Source organism: Micromys minutus, assembly GCF_963924665.1.
Source record: "Micromys minutus genome assembly, chromosome: 23".
NCBI lineage: Eukaryota > Metazoa > Chordata > Mammalia > Rodentia > Muridae > Micromys > Micromys minutus.
This window is the reverse complement of record NC_137958.1, coordinates 12,641,749-12,659,734: the sequence shown is the minus strand read 5'-3', so window position 1 is coordinate 12,659,734 and position 17,986 is coordinate 12,641,749. Positions and strand designations below refer to the sequence as shown.

Sequence of the window (17,986 nt, the reverse complement as noted above, 5' to 3'; positions counted from 1 at the left end):
TCATGTTGTGACCCTTTAATACAGTTCCTCGTGTTGTGCTGACTCCCAACCATAACATCATCTCACTGCTACTTCACAACTGTAATTTTGCTACTACTGGTATGAGTTGTAATGTAAATCACTGATATGCAGGATATTTGATATGTGACCCCTCCTCCCGAAGAGGTGGCAAACCAAAGGTTGAGCACCACGGATCTAGAATGTCTATCTTAGCTTGGGGCTGCTGTTAGAGAATATCATAGGCTGGAATTTAAGTAGGAACACCCGTTTCTAATAGTTTTTGAAGTTGGAGTTCCGAAATCAAAGTTCTGGAAGAGGCAGCAGGTGCCTCACATCCTTAGCCTTGCTATGTCTTCACATGCTGAGGGCCAGAGAGTCCTCCTTCATAAGAACACTAATTCCCCACTCACAGAGGACTCATGCTTATGACTTAGTGACCTCACAGGGGCTCTATTCTCTAGCTCCATATGATAGTATTATAACACACAAATGGCTGGAGGACACGGATGTGCAGTTAAAGCTTCTACGTATGACATCTCCAGTTCTTGGAGTGTTATTCCTCCTCCTACTTGACGACTTTTTGACTGCCCATGAGTGTTTGCTTAAGTTCTCTATTTTCTGGAAATCCTTCTCAATGTCCCAAGCTTGGATTTGGTGCTGTCTCAATTCTCTAAGCTTTCCCAGAAAATGACAACTGGACTGTTCTGTATTTGCACAGCTAGGAGCCTATCTGCTCCCACTGACTTGATAGCCACAGCAAGGGAAGAAATGCATTTGCCTTTTTATGTTCACAGGGCCCAGCCCAGTCTGAGTTCTCAAATAATTGTTAAATGAATAAGTAAACAAGTGTTTTTTTTAAAAAAGAGGTATCACACCCTTAAATGGCACAATATGAGGTATAAGAATGATAATATTCAGAAGAGCTGTCTTGGAAAGTTTATCTTGACGTAACTGGAAAATAGGTTAAAGATGTTCCAACCTTGACTGTTGCTCCAGGGAAGAAGAGCCAGTTGCCTGTGTCTACTGGGTCGAGACTGTCCTCCAGAATGACTTGTCTGTGGGCTGCGTTGATGAGCAGGATGTTATCCAGGGCCCAGCAGGCTTCATACACCTCCCCCACTCTCAGGCTGTCCTGCTTCCACTGGAACTGCACGTTCTCCCCCTTGGCGTCCTCAGGAAGGTAGAGGATGTGGATGATTGTGCTCACATTGGACGGAGCTCTGGAACAAGTGGTGAGAAGGGAGGTCAGGCTCACGGGTAAGACCATAGCCTCACAATGACATGCAATGCTCACTACAGACATGCAAGCCGGTGCTCCAACCTTCAGGATCTGCTGCTTCTTAGTTTTCCTATTAAAGCAAGCACTAAGTGTGCTCAAATAAAAAAGATCAGTGGAAGAGAAAGTGGCGCAAGCCGCTATAATAAGACAAAAGGAGTCAAATTGTGTCTAGAAGAATTTTGGCACATGGTAGAGATCCCTTAAAATCATTCACTTGATTAGAAAAAAAAAAAGAAAAATTGAAATTAAGTGATGATTTTTATTTTGAAATTATGCATCAGTTGGAGGTCATTGTATGTGATATACTTAAGATAAATGTGTATATATGTACTTTTAGGTGATATGTTTATGTATACATAGACTATGAATGATATATATGTGATATGTTTAAGTATATAATAGATATATGATACGTTTAAGTATATACACATAAGGAAGGATATATGATATATAGGCATTATATACTAGTCATTTTATTTTTAGTCATTAGGTATATTTTCATATCTGATGAATGATTGAAATGTGAGATTTGCTATAGAATTAAATGTATTCACTTATAATTATTTACAATTGTATACAGGCCAGTCTTTTAAAAACTGATAGAATTTAATAGGCTTTTAATATAACATTACATCTATTAGAATCTAGCTCTTTTTGTTATATAATACAAGTTTTATTCATCATTTTATTCTCCCAAAGTAGAAATCTGCTGTTGTAAAAATGGTCATTTTAGCTGAGATTAAAAATGGTGTTAAGATGCGAATGAGTGGTAGGCTGGGCTCTCTATAAATCAGGTTTGGAAGGGCTGGAGAAAAAGCCATATTTTTCACCCACCAGCAAAGCACATATATCTCTTCAGAATTGTCAGCGGGGTTATAGATGGCGTATCTCACCTTTGGGGGCAATCAATTCCCTTCTCATTTACAATAGTTTATGGTATTTTTTTTTTTTAGCTTCCAAAAGAATTTAAACTGATGAAGAGAATGTACTTTGGTTTCAGATGGTGGTTAGAGAAAACTTTCATGCTGATCACCCATCACGGTAAGGGCAATTTGCATGCACAGATATGGTGGTTTGGTATGCAGACTAAAATTGAAAGTGTCACTTCATGAAAAACATCTAATGTACTCAGCTGAATGCGATGTTCCCATATGCAATCAAATGTGTACTTTCATTCTTATCACTTTAAAATCATATAGCTCTTCTCTAGCAAGAAATACACATCATAATTTCCTTCAGTTATGTTATAATGTAGCAGAAAGAAGTCTGTGGAGATAAAGGTAAAATTTCTATATGGATGCTGGTTTGATTACATCCATTCAGACGCTTGAATATCCGATGTGAATGCATTTTCAAAACTTAGAAAATATAGAGAATAACAAATATTGTCATAAAGTTGACACAGCATGTTAGAGCTCAGAGTGCAGTAACCACCAGTAAATTAAACCCCATCCAGGCACAGGAGAATCATTTATTAAAATCCCAACTTAGAATAACCTTTCTCAGATTTGTTAGACTAGAGCTTCTGTGGGCTTTTATTTTTTATATACTTCTGGAAACCTTGTGAAAACTGGTTAGTATTAAAGATTATCAACCCAATTCTTCTGTATCCCTAAATAGATCATCGTCTTCTTAATATAAAGAAGAGAGCTAATGGAAAACAAATGTCACAAAATTGGTGGGAAATGTACTACCTAAAATGTTTCCAACTTAAGAAATAGCCCAGTCACCACAATTCCTTTAATAAGGATTAATTTAATGTGGGGCTATTAATTTAATGAGGGGCAGCCTTCATTGCAGCAGACACTGTGTCTGTCTCAAAGTGTGGGGTTTGGTTTCCTTTTCATTTGACTTCTGTAATCAACCATCCACTCTGAATTTTAGTCCCTGGATAAAACTCTGCAATAGTGGTAAACATGATTTGGGATTTTCTAAGCCCACCAAATCTTTCCAACATTAGAGAGTTCCTTTTACCTGGAGCCTCCCTCTTCATTTTCTCATTGAAGAACTCCTGAAGTAAAGATGCAAGATTTAAAGATTGGTCTGCATGATGTCAGAAGTTAAGTGACAGATGTAAGTGACAGATGATGCAAAAGGCCTAGCTGCTATGAACTCACATCATCATGGACACGGATGGATGCTGGCTGTTGTTACTGGTCATGCTTTCAGCTCTGTATGCCAGGCACAGTCAGGTGACCTCCTGTCTGCCACAGCTGGCGATATGTGCCAAGCAACGCTCTCTCAAAAGTTATGGTATGATCCTGAATGTACTGCAGTCTGAAACAGGCCAGTACAGGGAGTATGGACGGTAGAGAGTTATGAATGGGAAAGTTATGAATAAGAAAGTTGTGAATGGGAAATTTATAATATAGCAACATCTTCCTCAAGTAGAACAAGCTGTAATATGTATGCTCATGACTTGCGAAATGAACAACCCAAGTATATTAACCATAAACAAAGAATTCTATACAGAATGAAGGCAACTAGAGGTGCAGGAGTCTTCCTTCAACAGATGTGGGGTAAATACTTGAAATGGTAACAAACCTAATTTTCTCGAGCTGAATCCAATCGGCAGTATTGTTCTTGGCATATGACACAATGATACTGGGGTCGGAGTAACTAAATCGACACGATCCTGACCCTAGAAATAAGAATAACAACAAATTTCATGGTTAAAAAACAATGTGATTACAGGCAATATAAGTGTAAGCCAGTCGGCATCCCTATAAATATTCCCCTGTAAATATTTTCAATATTTTAAAAATGTCTAAATGTTTCTTCCGTTATTCCTACTATGGTGAGGTTCCCTGTGTTCTGTCATAAATGAATATAATCTAACAAACAACCTTAGGAATTGGAAGGAAGGTAAAAAAGAGAAATTTCAGGTTTCTTTAGAGACATATGAACTACTTAAATTAGATTAAAATAAGCAGTTCTGTGGAAGGAAACATTAAATTGACTGAGTGATTAATAATGCTGCTATTGCTCTTGAAACTTAGTATCAGCAGATAGTGATTACTTTAAATGATGTTCCAGTCACTAAATTGGGGGAAGGAAAGTCGCCTGTTCTCTTTGCATGTGTGCTAGTTAAAAGATGCAACAGCATACGGGGAAATAAAACACTGTTAAAACATTCTATCTCTGAATGCACACTGACTATTGGAGATGTGGTGGATATTACGTTCCTGCAACTCAACACTTGATATTTAAGGCAGAGACATAATATCTCACTGTATTTGGCAGTTGCCTCTCATCATTATTTCCAGTACTGGAGCACGAACATCCAAGGAAGTTCTAGAACTGATGAAAAAGTTGAGTCTCCATTTCCAATGAGTTCACATAATGAAGAACATGCTCTGGGTGTGATTTCAGAGATCCCACAAAACCCCAAACAGCTATGAAGCATTTGCTACACGCTTACTGTAACTAATACATCAGAGGTTTCTTTTTTCTATTGCAATAAAACCAGATGAACCAAAATGAAAAGAAACAGTACAATTTGTGTTTAACTTCCATCCATCTGCTAGAAGAGCCTCCATTTCAGCAAATAGCATCTGTTGATGGCTTTCCATTTGTAGTAGTCAGGGCGCCAAGCGTTCATCAGACTGATTTACTTCATTTCAGTGGCATTTAGTAGAAAACTGGTTAGTTTGAAATGGCCAAAGCTGGCAATGTGCTACGAGATCAGACAGCACTTTTCCTAGCTTTATTCTCACAGCTGAAAGGAAGGTGAAAAGGGGTGAAAGGAAGGGGTACGGAGAGGACGCACCCGGGTACCCTGCTCTACATGGAAACCCTCCTTATGCCACTGCAGCGGTTGCCAAATTCTACCTTTCAGGAACAGCTGGTTAAAATAAACATCAAACTGTGACAGGAAACGGAAGCTGGCAGGAACCCTGGGACAAACCAAAGAATGGGATGTGGTAGGGGATGGCATTTCAGGAGAAGTCCAGCCTATTTTGAAGATTTAAGTTCTATTTGCATGTTCCTTGTATGTGGTTCATGTCCCAAGGGCTTAAGAGTCAACGAAAGAGGTAAATCCTTGTAAATTACAACCACCAGAAAGCAACACACAGAGTGCAAAATCTTGCAAACTGTTTATAAAGCAAGCATAGAAAAAATGTTGGCACACACCAAATCGATATTCAAGGCATCCCGATAACAATACATTTTCTATCAAATTTCTTATGCTGCCTTCTCAGTGTTACGAGATTAAATTTACGGCACGACTAGGGAACAGAGACACTTGACTCCTGAGTCACGTGTCCTCAGTCACTGGATCATAAAATTCTCTCATATCTAAAGTGAGTTCTTTAATCCATCTCCTCCTCCCCATAGTCTAAGGGGTGCTCACCAGCTCTTGCTCGTGTCCGTAATTGTGATTAGCTCCCCACCGCTAGCCCTCTGACCTCACCTGTGTTCCTCTGGTAAATGAGCATCTTCTCCCTGTGTTTATCATGTTTACTAACTGCCCAGTGTCTCAGCACATCGATGGCACCATAAAGAGACCAAGTAGGTACTCTGAGGAAAATAATTTTATCAGGGTGATCACAAAGCGTTCCAGTGGAGGGTGTCCACTTGGAAGACCATGACTTGGGTTCGGGGCACCAGTCCAGTGGATGAATCATGCCCCACACTCAGCCAGAGTGAAGCTGGTACCTGGAAAACTGAGGCTGAAACCCCCCTTGCCGCATAGATCCCAGTCAGTACTGTGAGATCTGTTCTTTCCCAGACTCGGCATGGCTCTTTGACCCTTGTATAGGACAGGGGAGGACTAAGAAACTCTTTATTGCATTCTTTAGTACTCTGGTGCCTAGTGCTACTTCCAGCTCCCTGTATATGGTGTGATACGCAGAGTTACTGCTTCTGTAAGACGCTTTTATATGGAGTGGGGTACCGGAAACAGGTACCTCTTTATTTCCTCTCACATCAACAGTGTCTAACTGACAAGTCTGACACACATAACACCAGATAATAAAGACAATGCTAACTGTCAAAGGCAAAGTACCCTGGTTTGCAGATCCATTTCTCAGATGCCAGACCCCACTTACTGCAATCACTCACTGTAAAGAGAGCAGCAGTGTAAGAACTTGAAGGCTGAGTGATGGAAGGAAGATTACTGAAACCATAGCAACAGCTATGGTCTAAGAGACAATGCTGGGCTCAAAGTAGGTCTAAGTTCAAAGGCCAGGTACATGCTTTTAATCCCAGTACCCAGAAAACAGAATCAGGTGGGTTGCTTGAGGCCAGCTGGGTCTGTTCAAGATTTCCAGAAAACCCAGGGCCAGAGTCACAGAGTGAGACTTTGTCTCAACAACAACAAAAACAACAACACAAAAACTTCAAGCATTTATTTGAAAAATCGTCTCTGTTACTTTTATTTTAACTCACAAGGATACAAAGTAATAAAGTCTACTGTTACTAAGCAAAATCAGTGAACTGAAATTTGCTGAGGATGCTACAGAACCCAAGAAATCTGGTCCCCACATGCTGCAGACAGATGACCACCAGTGTTTGAGGGACGTCAAAGGACGTTATTAATTCTATCTAGTTTTCTAAGTTATCAGTTCTTAATTTTAAGTGGATAAGTTACTGACTGGTAAACATTCCTAAATACCAACTGTTGTTCCCAGCATTAATGATCACTCATAACTGTCCCGTACAGCGACAGATTGTTTAGGACACATCTGCACTGCAGTATAATGGAAGTCATTCATTCTTCTGTGCTAAAGGTGCTGGGTACCACCTTGAAACTGTCCAGCAGGAAGCAGCCCCTTACGCTTCATTGGGATGTCCTGAACTATGCCACTGAACTGTCTTTGAATCTGTGTTATGTACAAACCCTACGTAGCATAATCAAGTTACGTACAAGAACATTAGGTTGCCCCATGACTTTTGACATTTAAATTTAGAATCCTGTTCTTAGATCACAGTTGTTGAGAGTGTAGCATACATATTAAGACAAACAGAACACGTGGATGAAAATGTCCTTTTTTCCACACACCAGTCTCCATACTTCATGTTGCCTTTATATTCATGTTTTCTACCTTTGTCTTGATGTAATAGGGTATTTTTTCCTAGCTGAAACTGTACCCTTCTCCTAATGTCTCTTTTTACCTTGCCACCATTCCCACCTTTGGGTTCTGGTGAGTACCAAACAACTCCCTAGTAGACTCAAACTGTTTTAATCCTTTTTTCCCTCTGCATTCATCCCCATTTAGTTCTATTACCTACTTCTCAGGCATTCATTAAAATCTATCCTCTGAGGATCCAGTGTGATGGTTAATACTCCTTGTCAAGTGGACAGGTAGGATCTGGAATTACCCAGGAGACAAATCCCTGGGCATGTCTGTGAGAGACTTTCTAGATTGGGTAAAGTGATTTAGGAGAATAAAAAGTATATGTCAGTGACATCATTCCATGAGCCGAGGATATTGACTGAATAGAATGTTGAAAATAAGTGAGTGGAGCATCAGAGTTTGTCTCTGCTTCCTGATCATGGATGTCCTGTGACCAGCTGCCTCACACTCCTGCATCCATGTGTCCCTCAGGATGCCCTGTGACCAACTGCCTCACACTCCTGCATCCATGTGTCCCTCAGGATGTCCTGTGACCAGCTGCCTGACATTCCTGTATCCATGTGTCCCTCAGGATGCCCTGTGACCAGCTGCCTCACACTCCTGCTGCCATGCTCTCCCTGATACAATGGACAGCACTATAGATTACAGAACAAAATAAACTCTTTCTTAACTTGCTTTTGTCAAGTATTAACTGCACTTGTGTTCTAATGAATTCTAATGGTGACTTGAAGATCTACTACTAAGCCACACTCCAACCCTTACCATTGTAATCCCCCAAAAATTTTATAGTAAACTTGGTCTGAATCTCAGCTAATAGTTGTAACTAAGATTAATTATGAGACCTTGGCCCTGGTCCTATGTAAATTGTAGTGTCCCTATTATAATTTGGAAAAAATAGACAAGTAACTTTCTGCCTTTGTCAATGGCAGGCAGGCCACAAGGATAATCAATCAATTACTAAATCAATGAGTCAACACTCTATAAAAAGTAAGTGCTAATGGCAGGGCTATATGGGAATCCAGAATTCTATGTATTTATTCAGTCTTAGTTCTCCTGACCTTAGCTATCATTCTGGAAAAACGGACCTCAGACCAGCCAGCCCTTCTTCCCTATGAGGTAAAGCTTTCTTTATTGTCACATCTACACAGGTTCTGTGGCAGCCAGAGATCCGTCTGCATGGCTATGACACTATCCATTCATTCTATTGGGCTCACACACACTTCAGACCCCGGTGAATGGTCACACTCCCAGACACATGGCATTACCTGGCCACCTTCGGTAAGATTCTCCCCTACCACTCTCGGATTTAATTTCCTTCTTGCTCTGCTATGCCCACAGTCATTCACTTGACAATGTCCTCCTCCCTCTGGAGCATTGGCTTTACCAGAGCAGATTTCATTTCTCAGACCCTGTCCCCAGCTCTCAGTGAAGAGCCGACTGGACATTTATCACATGAAATAAATGCTCTCCAGACGTAACTCTAGAAGGTCCTTTGGAAATGTACTAACAGCACTATGGTGCCATCACCACTGGCTCCTGTGGAGATCCTCTTTCCTCAGGACAGGGAACGGAGGGTTACAGCCTCTGCCAGCATGCAGACTAAGTTCGCACCAAGACAATGCCAGTGCCGCCATTTTGTTCTTGCTTTAACACCGCCCTTTGCTGACACAAATCAACCAACAGGAAAGTAAAGATGCAGCAGCTACATTTGCATTTCTTATGTGAGTGACCTTAGCTAAGACAGTCAACATAACAGCCATGCTTCCTGATGTGCTCTGACTAGGTCTGGCCTGCACAGATTCAAGTTTTTGAATGCTTGGTCTATAGGGAGTGGCATTATTGGGGCTGTGGCCTTGTTGTAGGAAGCGTGTCACTGTGGGGGCAGGATTTGAGGTCTTCTATGTTCGGATTACAACTATTGTGATGCACAAACTTGTTCTGCTGTCTGCAGATCAAGATGTAGAACTCTCAGCTCCTCCTCCAGCAGCATGTCTGCCTGTGTACCATCATGCTTCCTGCCATGATAATAATGGAGTAAAGCTCTGAACCTGTAAGCCAGCCCCAATTACACGTTGTCCTTTATAAAAGTTGCCTTGGTCATGGTGTCTGTTCACAGCAAGAAACCCTAACTAAGACATCTGACAAGATGCTTTCCTGGATACCTTGTGGTTCATTTATTACACTTAGTTCTAAGATACAACAGTACAATGGCAAAACATCTAAGCAATCATAAAAACAGGCACTTTTTTAAACAAAGAGTTTCCATGGGCATATCTTCTTTATCTTATTCAATGGTGGGTGGAGGGTTGAACATCCCCTCTCCCTATGTTTCTCTCCTATTTATACGAACATCAAAATTTGCATGTCAGCCTATATGCATTGAAAAGTCTCATGCTATAAACACTCTGAATGTAAAAGAAGATCCTTGGCTTCAAAACCTACGTTAATGTGTATAACTAATTAGGAGCCATAACACAAAATACAGCAGTGTGTAGAAATTGCCATGGTCCTTGTAGATGACTATGATATAGGCAAAAGCAAGATGTTAAATGTGTTAAAGATGCTATGGGAACTCGAAAGATAAAGGCAGAGGCAACTAGCAGGAGACAGATACAAAAGGTCATGAAACAGTTTATCAGAATGACTTAATGCAGCGTGTATGAATACAGTGCTTAAGTCTAACATATTTACTATGGATGGAAATGCATTTAACATTGAGCTGACAAGCATGCATTGGCACCATCCAGGGCCCTGTTGGGAACTCTAGCAGCATGTTGCATGATAGCATTTTAAAACTGCTTTCTCCACTCTTATGATCCCCCCCAACCCCATACCGTTTCTCATGGCAGCCAGCGGTGATGGCGGCACTGAGAATTTTGATAAGGAAAAGCCGATCTGAAGATTCATTTATTGTGGGTTGCTCTGACATGTTTCTATACTTTACTCTATTTTAGAGTGGAGTTATTATTCCCAGTATGAAAAGAGCTACTAGGAACTCCTACATCACACTATGCTGACGCACACAGCACCATGACTCAAAGGCAATGATGACACATTGGTTAATGAATGACGTCAATTCAAATATTAGTTTAAGATTAGTCACTGCACAGAGAAAGTTAAAAGTGCCCTGAAGTTTAAATGAGACTTTTTTTTCTGTTTAATAATCATCCCCCAAATCTAAATGACATTAGTATTAAGGAGTAGGAATGCTAAACTATTAAACATCAAAATCTAGAGGCAGAATTACCTCTGTGCTCTTGACTGAAAATGTTACAAAATAAAATATTGTATGAGCACGTTGTCAATGCACAAGGGCCACCAAACAAATCAAAAAAGAGGTTTGTTTCTTGATTCTGTAATGTCTTCAGAATGGTAGGTAAGTTTCTAAAAATCTGGTACTGGTTGTAATTTTTCATCCTAAATGAACAAACGGAATTGTACTTTATTTTAATTCTATGGTTTTACTTTCTTTCTTAGAGAAACTCTTACCATGCCCCTCTAAACTATGGATCAAATATACCAACCCTGACCCCTCCTCCTGCCGAGACAAACACAGCAGGTTTATTCCTGAGTTCCATGCACGTTCAAGAGCCCTAATACCAGAGGATGGCAATTCATATCCTCAGCTTTATTTTTTCCCTTTCTGAACACAGTGCAGCCCAGGGACAATTTTTTTTTTTTTTTTTGACAGTAGAAAGTGGAAATGCATATGGCTCGATCCAGCTATCCTGGGATGTGTAGAATCTACACTGTAGATGCTTATTTTTGTTTGTTTGTTTTTGAGACAAAGTCTCACTATGTAGCTCCTGTTGTCCTGGAATTCACTCTGTAGACCAGGCTGGCCTCAGATTCGCTGAGATCTGCCTGCCTCTGCCTCCTGAACACTGGGGTTAAAGGAGCGCACCACTATGTCCGGCTGTAGAGGTGCTTCGAAGCAGCAGGCTATCCATGGCAAATGCATACAGTTCAACCAGCCAATTTAAGATAAACAGGTATAAAATGGTTTAAAGAATGAAAAAAAACTTATTATTTTAAAAATTCTTTTCTCTATTACTAAATCAAAACATTCAGATAAAGAAATGGATTACATCACCATCGGGTTGGGATGAAAGAAATTACTTTTAAAGAGTTGTTTGCTCATGTAAGAGATATTCAGCTCCGCAGTCGAATGTGAAGAAGATGAGCCTCAGACATTCGATAGAAGCTGAAGAGAACGAGTAGGTCCCAGGACCTGCTCCCTGGCCTGCTTCTGTGTTACACAGACCCACGGGGGCCTCTGCAGAGCAGTTACCGAGCTGATGTTCTCAAGGACACACTAGCACAAGAAAAAATAACAATTGCAAGTGTGAGTCAAATACAGATTATTGGAAGCAAACTGGAGACTGGCTTACTGTGCAGCGACTTCATCAGTGTCTGTACACACAAGGAGGGGACTCTAAGTATCTCCTGCAATCAGGAATTATCAAAACTCATGAGATGATTATTTCTTCCTATTGGTTTTGGTAGGTGACATAAAATAAGCAACTTTGTAGCTTCTGACAGAACACCAAGGCCACCTAAAAGCAGAAATATTAGTAACCTCCGACTGGCCAGTGACTCCTTCCTTGGGAAGAAACCTACGTGACCTCTTGATGCCAAGAGGCTCAGTGGATAACAAGACTTCATATGGTTTGCTCATTAAATTTACAGATTTCAAAGAGGAAGTATTGGCACATATACTGTATAATATGCCACACTCCAAGCAAATCTGTGGCAATTCTTTCTGATCAAATACATGGATATTTCTGTAGCGAACTCTATACACATTCACTTAAGTAGTAGAGACAGTAAGTCTACACATAGCTTTAAAACATAAAAGTCAAGTCTTGCTGGCAAATGAATTCATGTTATACCAGGTTGGCAACTACAGATATTAAAAAACAAACCTGGCTTATGCTTTTTCTCTTATTTTTTTTATAATATGAAATTGTAGATTGGGGACTATGGGTTTGTATTTTGTATCTCTGGCAGCTCCTTCATCCCCTTTATAGTAACAGAATAAATCAATTGGCTCTTCATGTCTCAAGGCCTGGGTAGTTCTATTTTTTTTTAACATGGTTATGCCCTTTCCCACTAAACTCAGAACTTTCTAAAGTAAATCAGAGCACAAGGCAGGAGAAGGAGGTATTGTCCTCTAGGGGATTGGTAGCGGTTGTGGAGAGCAGCCTCAGACCTCCAGAGTTCCGCCTTAAAAACAATCTGCCCTTTAAAATGCGGCACTGAGCCACAAAAGGAGGAGAGGACCGATCTCACGGAAGTGATAGATGGGAAAGAACACTGGCAGAAATCATGCCTCTAGATAACATAGTGGGGCCATAAATACTGCAGGCTCGAGGAGTGTCGGCACAGGGCCCCATGGAGGACTCCGCCGGCAGGAGTGTCACAGCGGCCATCACTCAACCCTCAGCCTCTGGGATGAGCAGGCTGTAGGTCTGCATGTAAATGACAGCATCTACTATAAAAACATCAAAAAGTTATAGAGTGCATGCAATCTGGCTGCTTGGGGTTCCTTGCTAGGATTGAAGCAAACCTTAGCGGGATCAACATGCCCCTTCATCTCTCAAGATGGATAAATGGAGGGCAGGGCCATTAACTCAGATTGGAAGGAACAGGATGCGGGATGCACGGGCGACTTTGAGGAAAGCTTTTAAAAGGCTAGTCAGTGTTCCTCCCAGGAGCACACCTGCTTCTCTAAGCTGCAGCAATCAAGAAATAGATGTGCCTCTCTCTAAACTGACGTTGGAAAAGGTGATGAACCTACTGCCCTAATAGTTACACTGGTAGTTATATTTAATGCTTAAAAATTTTTTAGCTATGAGTAATATTTTATAATTCACTGGGGGAGATACCACCGCAGGGCCCCCAAGGCAGCAAAAAAAAAAAAAAATTACTAACAATAGCCTATTTGCTATTTTGTGATTTTTCTTTAAAATAATCCTGTCACAATCAAGTCTGCCATTATCCATACAATTATTTTTTGATAGTGAACATCTGTTTAACAATTTCACTGGATGCAGCTGTGCGAATTCACCCACGTTTTAATAATAATAGTGCAGAAAACGACAATCTTACACTTAAAGTTTTAGTTCCTTCCACCTTTCTGGAATCTGTAAGAAACATTCTGGGATCCCTGGTTTATTTGTTATGGTAACAAACGGACCTGTTATTACTATGAGAGCAATATCGGACTCTGTCAAGTCTAGAAGTATTAGCCTACAAGCTGTAACTAAAATAGGACCAAGTTTAAACACATGAGCTCCACTTAGTTTCATGTTGTTTTTGTTTCTTTCCTACATAACCCACACTATTGTAGCAGTTTTCTGTCTGCGCACATTGCCTTACATTGTTACAGACCGATACAAATTGACAGGGCTTATAAACTGGATACATTATAATTAGCTCTTCTCTAATAGAACTCTAGCTCATTTGTTAATACAGCCCAAGTTAGGTAGTTTTTATTATTCTTGTCCAGCTACCACAGGGTGCCATGGACTAAAAGTAGTGTTCAAGACTAGTGAGAAAACCTACTGGGAAAGATGACGGTTTTGTCTTAAGTATGTTACTTCTAACACACTAACCAGATCTGAGATTATGAGTTAAAGTAATGCTAAGAAATGGATGCTGCGGGAAGATGGTCCTTGGCTGAGTCCCTGCTCCATCTAGCCCCCATTAGGCATGCTCTTAGCTGCAGACTGCATGTCCAATGGTGTTAAACACCCTTGAATGCAGGGCTGTTTCTGGAATTCATGAAAGGCAGGCTTGATCTCTCTGTGCTGTGCCTGCATGAAAAGCTGGCAGCTTATGCCCTGCTGAAGTTCAGGGGCCGAGACCTAAGAGGCAGTGTTTTGATTCACGGGTAAAAAGCTGGGCAGGGAAGAATTGCTTATTTCATCAGATAATGTTTTGTGGCAGCCCAGGCAGGAAATGTCCTGGGGCTTCTAGGTTCCAAATGACATGGATGGGAATCATGGCTGAAAGGATGCCACAGATAATCACTTTAATTAAGAACTGTACAGAGGACACTATACAAAGAACTGTACAAAGGACAGTCTTGTAATTATTCTTGGACCTGTGAAGAACAAATGAATTCAATTTTGATAAAATAGGACAGCCAAAGTTAATAGATTTGATAAATACCTATTTTATTAATAGAAATTGTTAATTTAGAGAAATAAATATGTTTATGATATTTGGTCAGCATTGAATTATCAATTAATGATTATTTAAGCATGGAAATCCAGGGTTTAATGTCTGCATTGCTATTGTGTCCCCTAAAAATACTCCCGAGGTAAAGTTTGATGTGTTTATAATTTATAAGTATAATTACACTTATAATTTATAATTGAGGAAAATAATATTAGAAAAAGTATTATGCATAGGAAGATTAATTTTAAGGATTAGGAGTAGTCAAAATAGAATATTCAAATTAATGACCCCTCAGAAATATTCTGTGGGTATTAAAACCATGTTTCTTTTAATTCTTCCAAAAGTAGGAATACCATGTTTTAAGAGCAAGTGTTCCATTTTCTGTATGGTATCTGTTTATTTTAAAATGAGGATATCATGGAGCAATGACTTTTGTTTGGGGTTGAATCTGTCAGTGAACAGGATCTGGGCACAGAAATGTGTTGGTGTCTGACCTATTCATATCTCATTCACCTTCCTGGTTAGAACCTCGTTAGGGGACCTCTCCCAGCTTACAGCAGATGGACAGTGACCACAGGGTAGGAAGTGAGCATCTGCTCTCCCCTTTCGTGTTTTTCCCTCCTTCAGTCCTACCCCTTTTTCTTCACTGTAACTATTCCACTTATCATAGGAAGCAATCTGTGTATGTCACAAATGCTGTGAGCTCTCCCAAGCCTTCCTTGTCCAATTCCCTTCCATGGCCACAGAAGAGAGATTTTTGCCTGAGACTGTGATAAGGAAACTTATGGACAAGAAATACAGAATATGTCAGGCTTACAAGTCAGGCCTCATTTCCTTGAACCGATACAACCAATGCCTCAGTGCCTTTCCCCCAAAGCACCAATTTCACCTGAGGGGATCAGATATGGGCCTTTCCTTGCATTATCAGCCTTGTTTGGCTCTGACCTTGGTGCCAGCTCTCAGAATGGCCTGCAAGGTTATTCCTCTCCCCATCTCCCATTAAGTGTGGTGCTGGCACTAAGCCATGACACAGTTCTTGCTCCTGTCAGTCCCTCCTGAGATGAAGCCCTACCCTGGACCTCCGCCTCTCCTGGATGCTCTGTTAGGATGCATTTTAGTTTTTCCTGCTCTGAGTCACATGACCATCACTGCTGTGTGTGCCACCCACATTGCTTTGTTTTCAAAAACAAACTCCCCTTGCCCAAAGTATTTGGTAATCATTTAAGGGGCAGCCTTTAATCTTCTCATACATATAATTGATTTGATAATAAAATATCTGGGGCACATCATAAATTTTGCTTTTCCCAAGTGATTACAGGTACAGTATATATATATAGCAAACTTCCCAAAGAGCTTCCCTGTGACAGGAGGGCTATCAAGTCCCTTGGTTAATCAATAAGGGACTGGAGATTGCTGGTTCACATTGAGATGGGAATTGTCCATGGGTCTCCCTCGCCTACTCTGCGGCCCCAGCAGTCAGGATGTACGACCCTGAGTCTAATGTGCAACACCACTCAGTGACGTTCCTCGGCTATGGACGAAATTCAATCTAGTTCCTATGCACCTAAAGCCATAAAGACTGGCTCCATTCTCAGTCCTTGGTGATCATCCAAGCAACAAAGTGTGAAAGCAGAGGTGTAGAAATGGCTCATGGATAGGTCAAAACAGAATGATTAGATATCACAAACAAAACCCTGAGGACGTGAAGGTCCAGAGACCTCAGGACCTGCAGCTGAGCTTTGAGCAGTGTGCTGGAGAGGCGCTGCCTGCTCCTGTGTTCCCTCTGTGAGGAAAATCCCTGACAAGCACTGGCAGAGTGCAGCTATGAATGAACTAGTTATGAATGAGTTGCTGATGTTTATGATTTAAGGACCATCAGATAAATGACGAAGTGAACACTTCAAGGTAAACGACATAATCTTTACTTTCCAACAGTGAACCTGTGTTTAGACAATGTTCACCTTTTATTTAGTTACTAGTTTTAGTCATTAAAATTTAATCTGAAGAAATTTCCCAGAAACTTATGCTTAGCATAATTTTACTGCGGTATTTAATCAAATAAAAAATGTTCTCTTTAAAATAAAAAAAACTTAAGTTTTTGGTGTGAAAAGGATTCAAAGCATATAATTATATTTCAAAATAAACTATGCGTATTTTTAATTTAAACTTGTATTTTAAGATATATATGCCATACAGAGGTACTTGTCACTCCTGTGATGAAAAACAGGCTTTCCATGGCCAAAATCAGCTCCACACAGTTATTTATTAAATTAAGGTAATATAGAATTATTCTAATATATACACATTTAGGTTTATGCATTTTTACATATATTCTTAGAGACATGAAAATCAACTCATAAATGTAATTTTAATGTATTTTATACCTGAGGATTTTATAACAAAAACATGTATTGAATTTCAACTTCAGAAAGCATAAACATTAAATTAATTCTGCTATTAAAATTTTTTAAAATTTTAATTTTTTTCATTTACATTTGTTTTGAGCCTAGCTTACCAGAGATTTTGTTGCTATGACACAGGTTTCCATGTTTCAGACAAGGTTTTACTGTTTGTTACTAACCTCTCCAAGTTCTTACTTAGCAAGGAGAGCAGTGCTTGCAAAGTACAAGACACTAATTTAAAATACAGTATATAATTCAGCAAGTTTGTGGAGGGAATGAGCAGCAATTCACACAGTAGAACCGAAGACTCAATTTCTCCTCCCTCTCAATTACCTGTTCTAAAAGAACTGAGAAAATTTATCTACTGAATCAAGCTCCGCATAATTAAGATGTTTATGAATTGGGCTCAAGGGGAAATGAACAGCTTCACTGTGCCAGCCAAACTCTAATCTCTCACACAAGCGACATCGTTTTTCTTTATTTAATTAAAATATGAAGCCACATTTCTCTTCTTTTTTTTAATAACTTTCTGATTCAGCTAGGAGGACCTCAAAATTTGGATTACTCGGGTGGTTAGCTCTCAAAACATGGCCATACGAAATAGGCCATACAAAGTGGTTTATCTCAAAGACACTTTGGTGTGTGTCATACAGAAATCAGCCGAGGCCTGAGTTCTTTCCTAATACCTAATATCTAAATATAAAACATATATGATCTAATGATGTTCCCCATGTTTTGACATTATTAATGCAAACCAAAAGCAATGCAAAACACAGACTCACATCCCTAAAACATAAAAAAATAGAAGCATCCAATGTCCAGTGTAAAACACACACTCACAACCTCCCAATATAAAAACACACATATATAACTCTCCAGTATAAAAACTCAATAACCTGCAGACACACAACCATCCAATGCAAATACAGAAACAAAAACAAAAAACAAAGCCCCAGGCATTCATTATAAATAAAGCCAAATTTAAAAAGGGAGTCAATTTAATGTTATGAATAATTTTCAACAAACAATAGATTCTAAGT

At 39.9% G+C, this 17,986-nt stretch overlaps 1 protein-coding gene across 1 annotated transcript in view; it reads right to left on the bottom strand.

The window, feature by feature from the left end:
* RELN (reelin) overlaps positions 1-17,986 on the bottom strand; it is a gene marked incomplete at its 5' end in the record, with an annotated part of 413,261 nt that overhangs the window by 187,668 nt on the left and 207,607 nt on the right. Inside the window, 2 exons of the mRNA XM_080936108.1 lie at positions 980-1,220; positions 3,824-3,920. Of these exons, the coding sequence (XP_080792234.1) occupies positions 980-1,220; positions 3,824-3,920 (338 nt within the window). The remainder of the gene's footprint in view (positions 1-979; positions 1,221-3,823; positions 3,921-17,986) is intronic.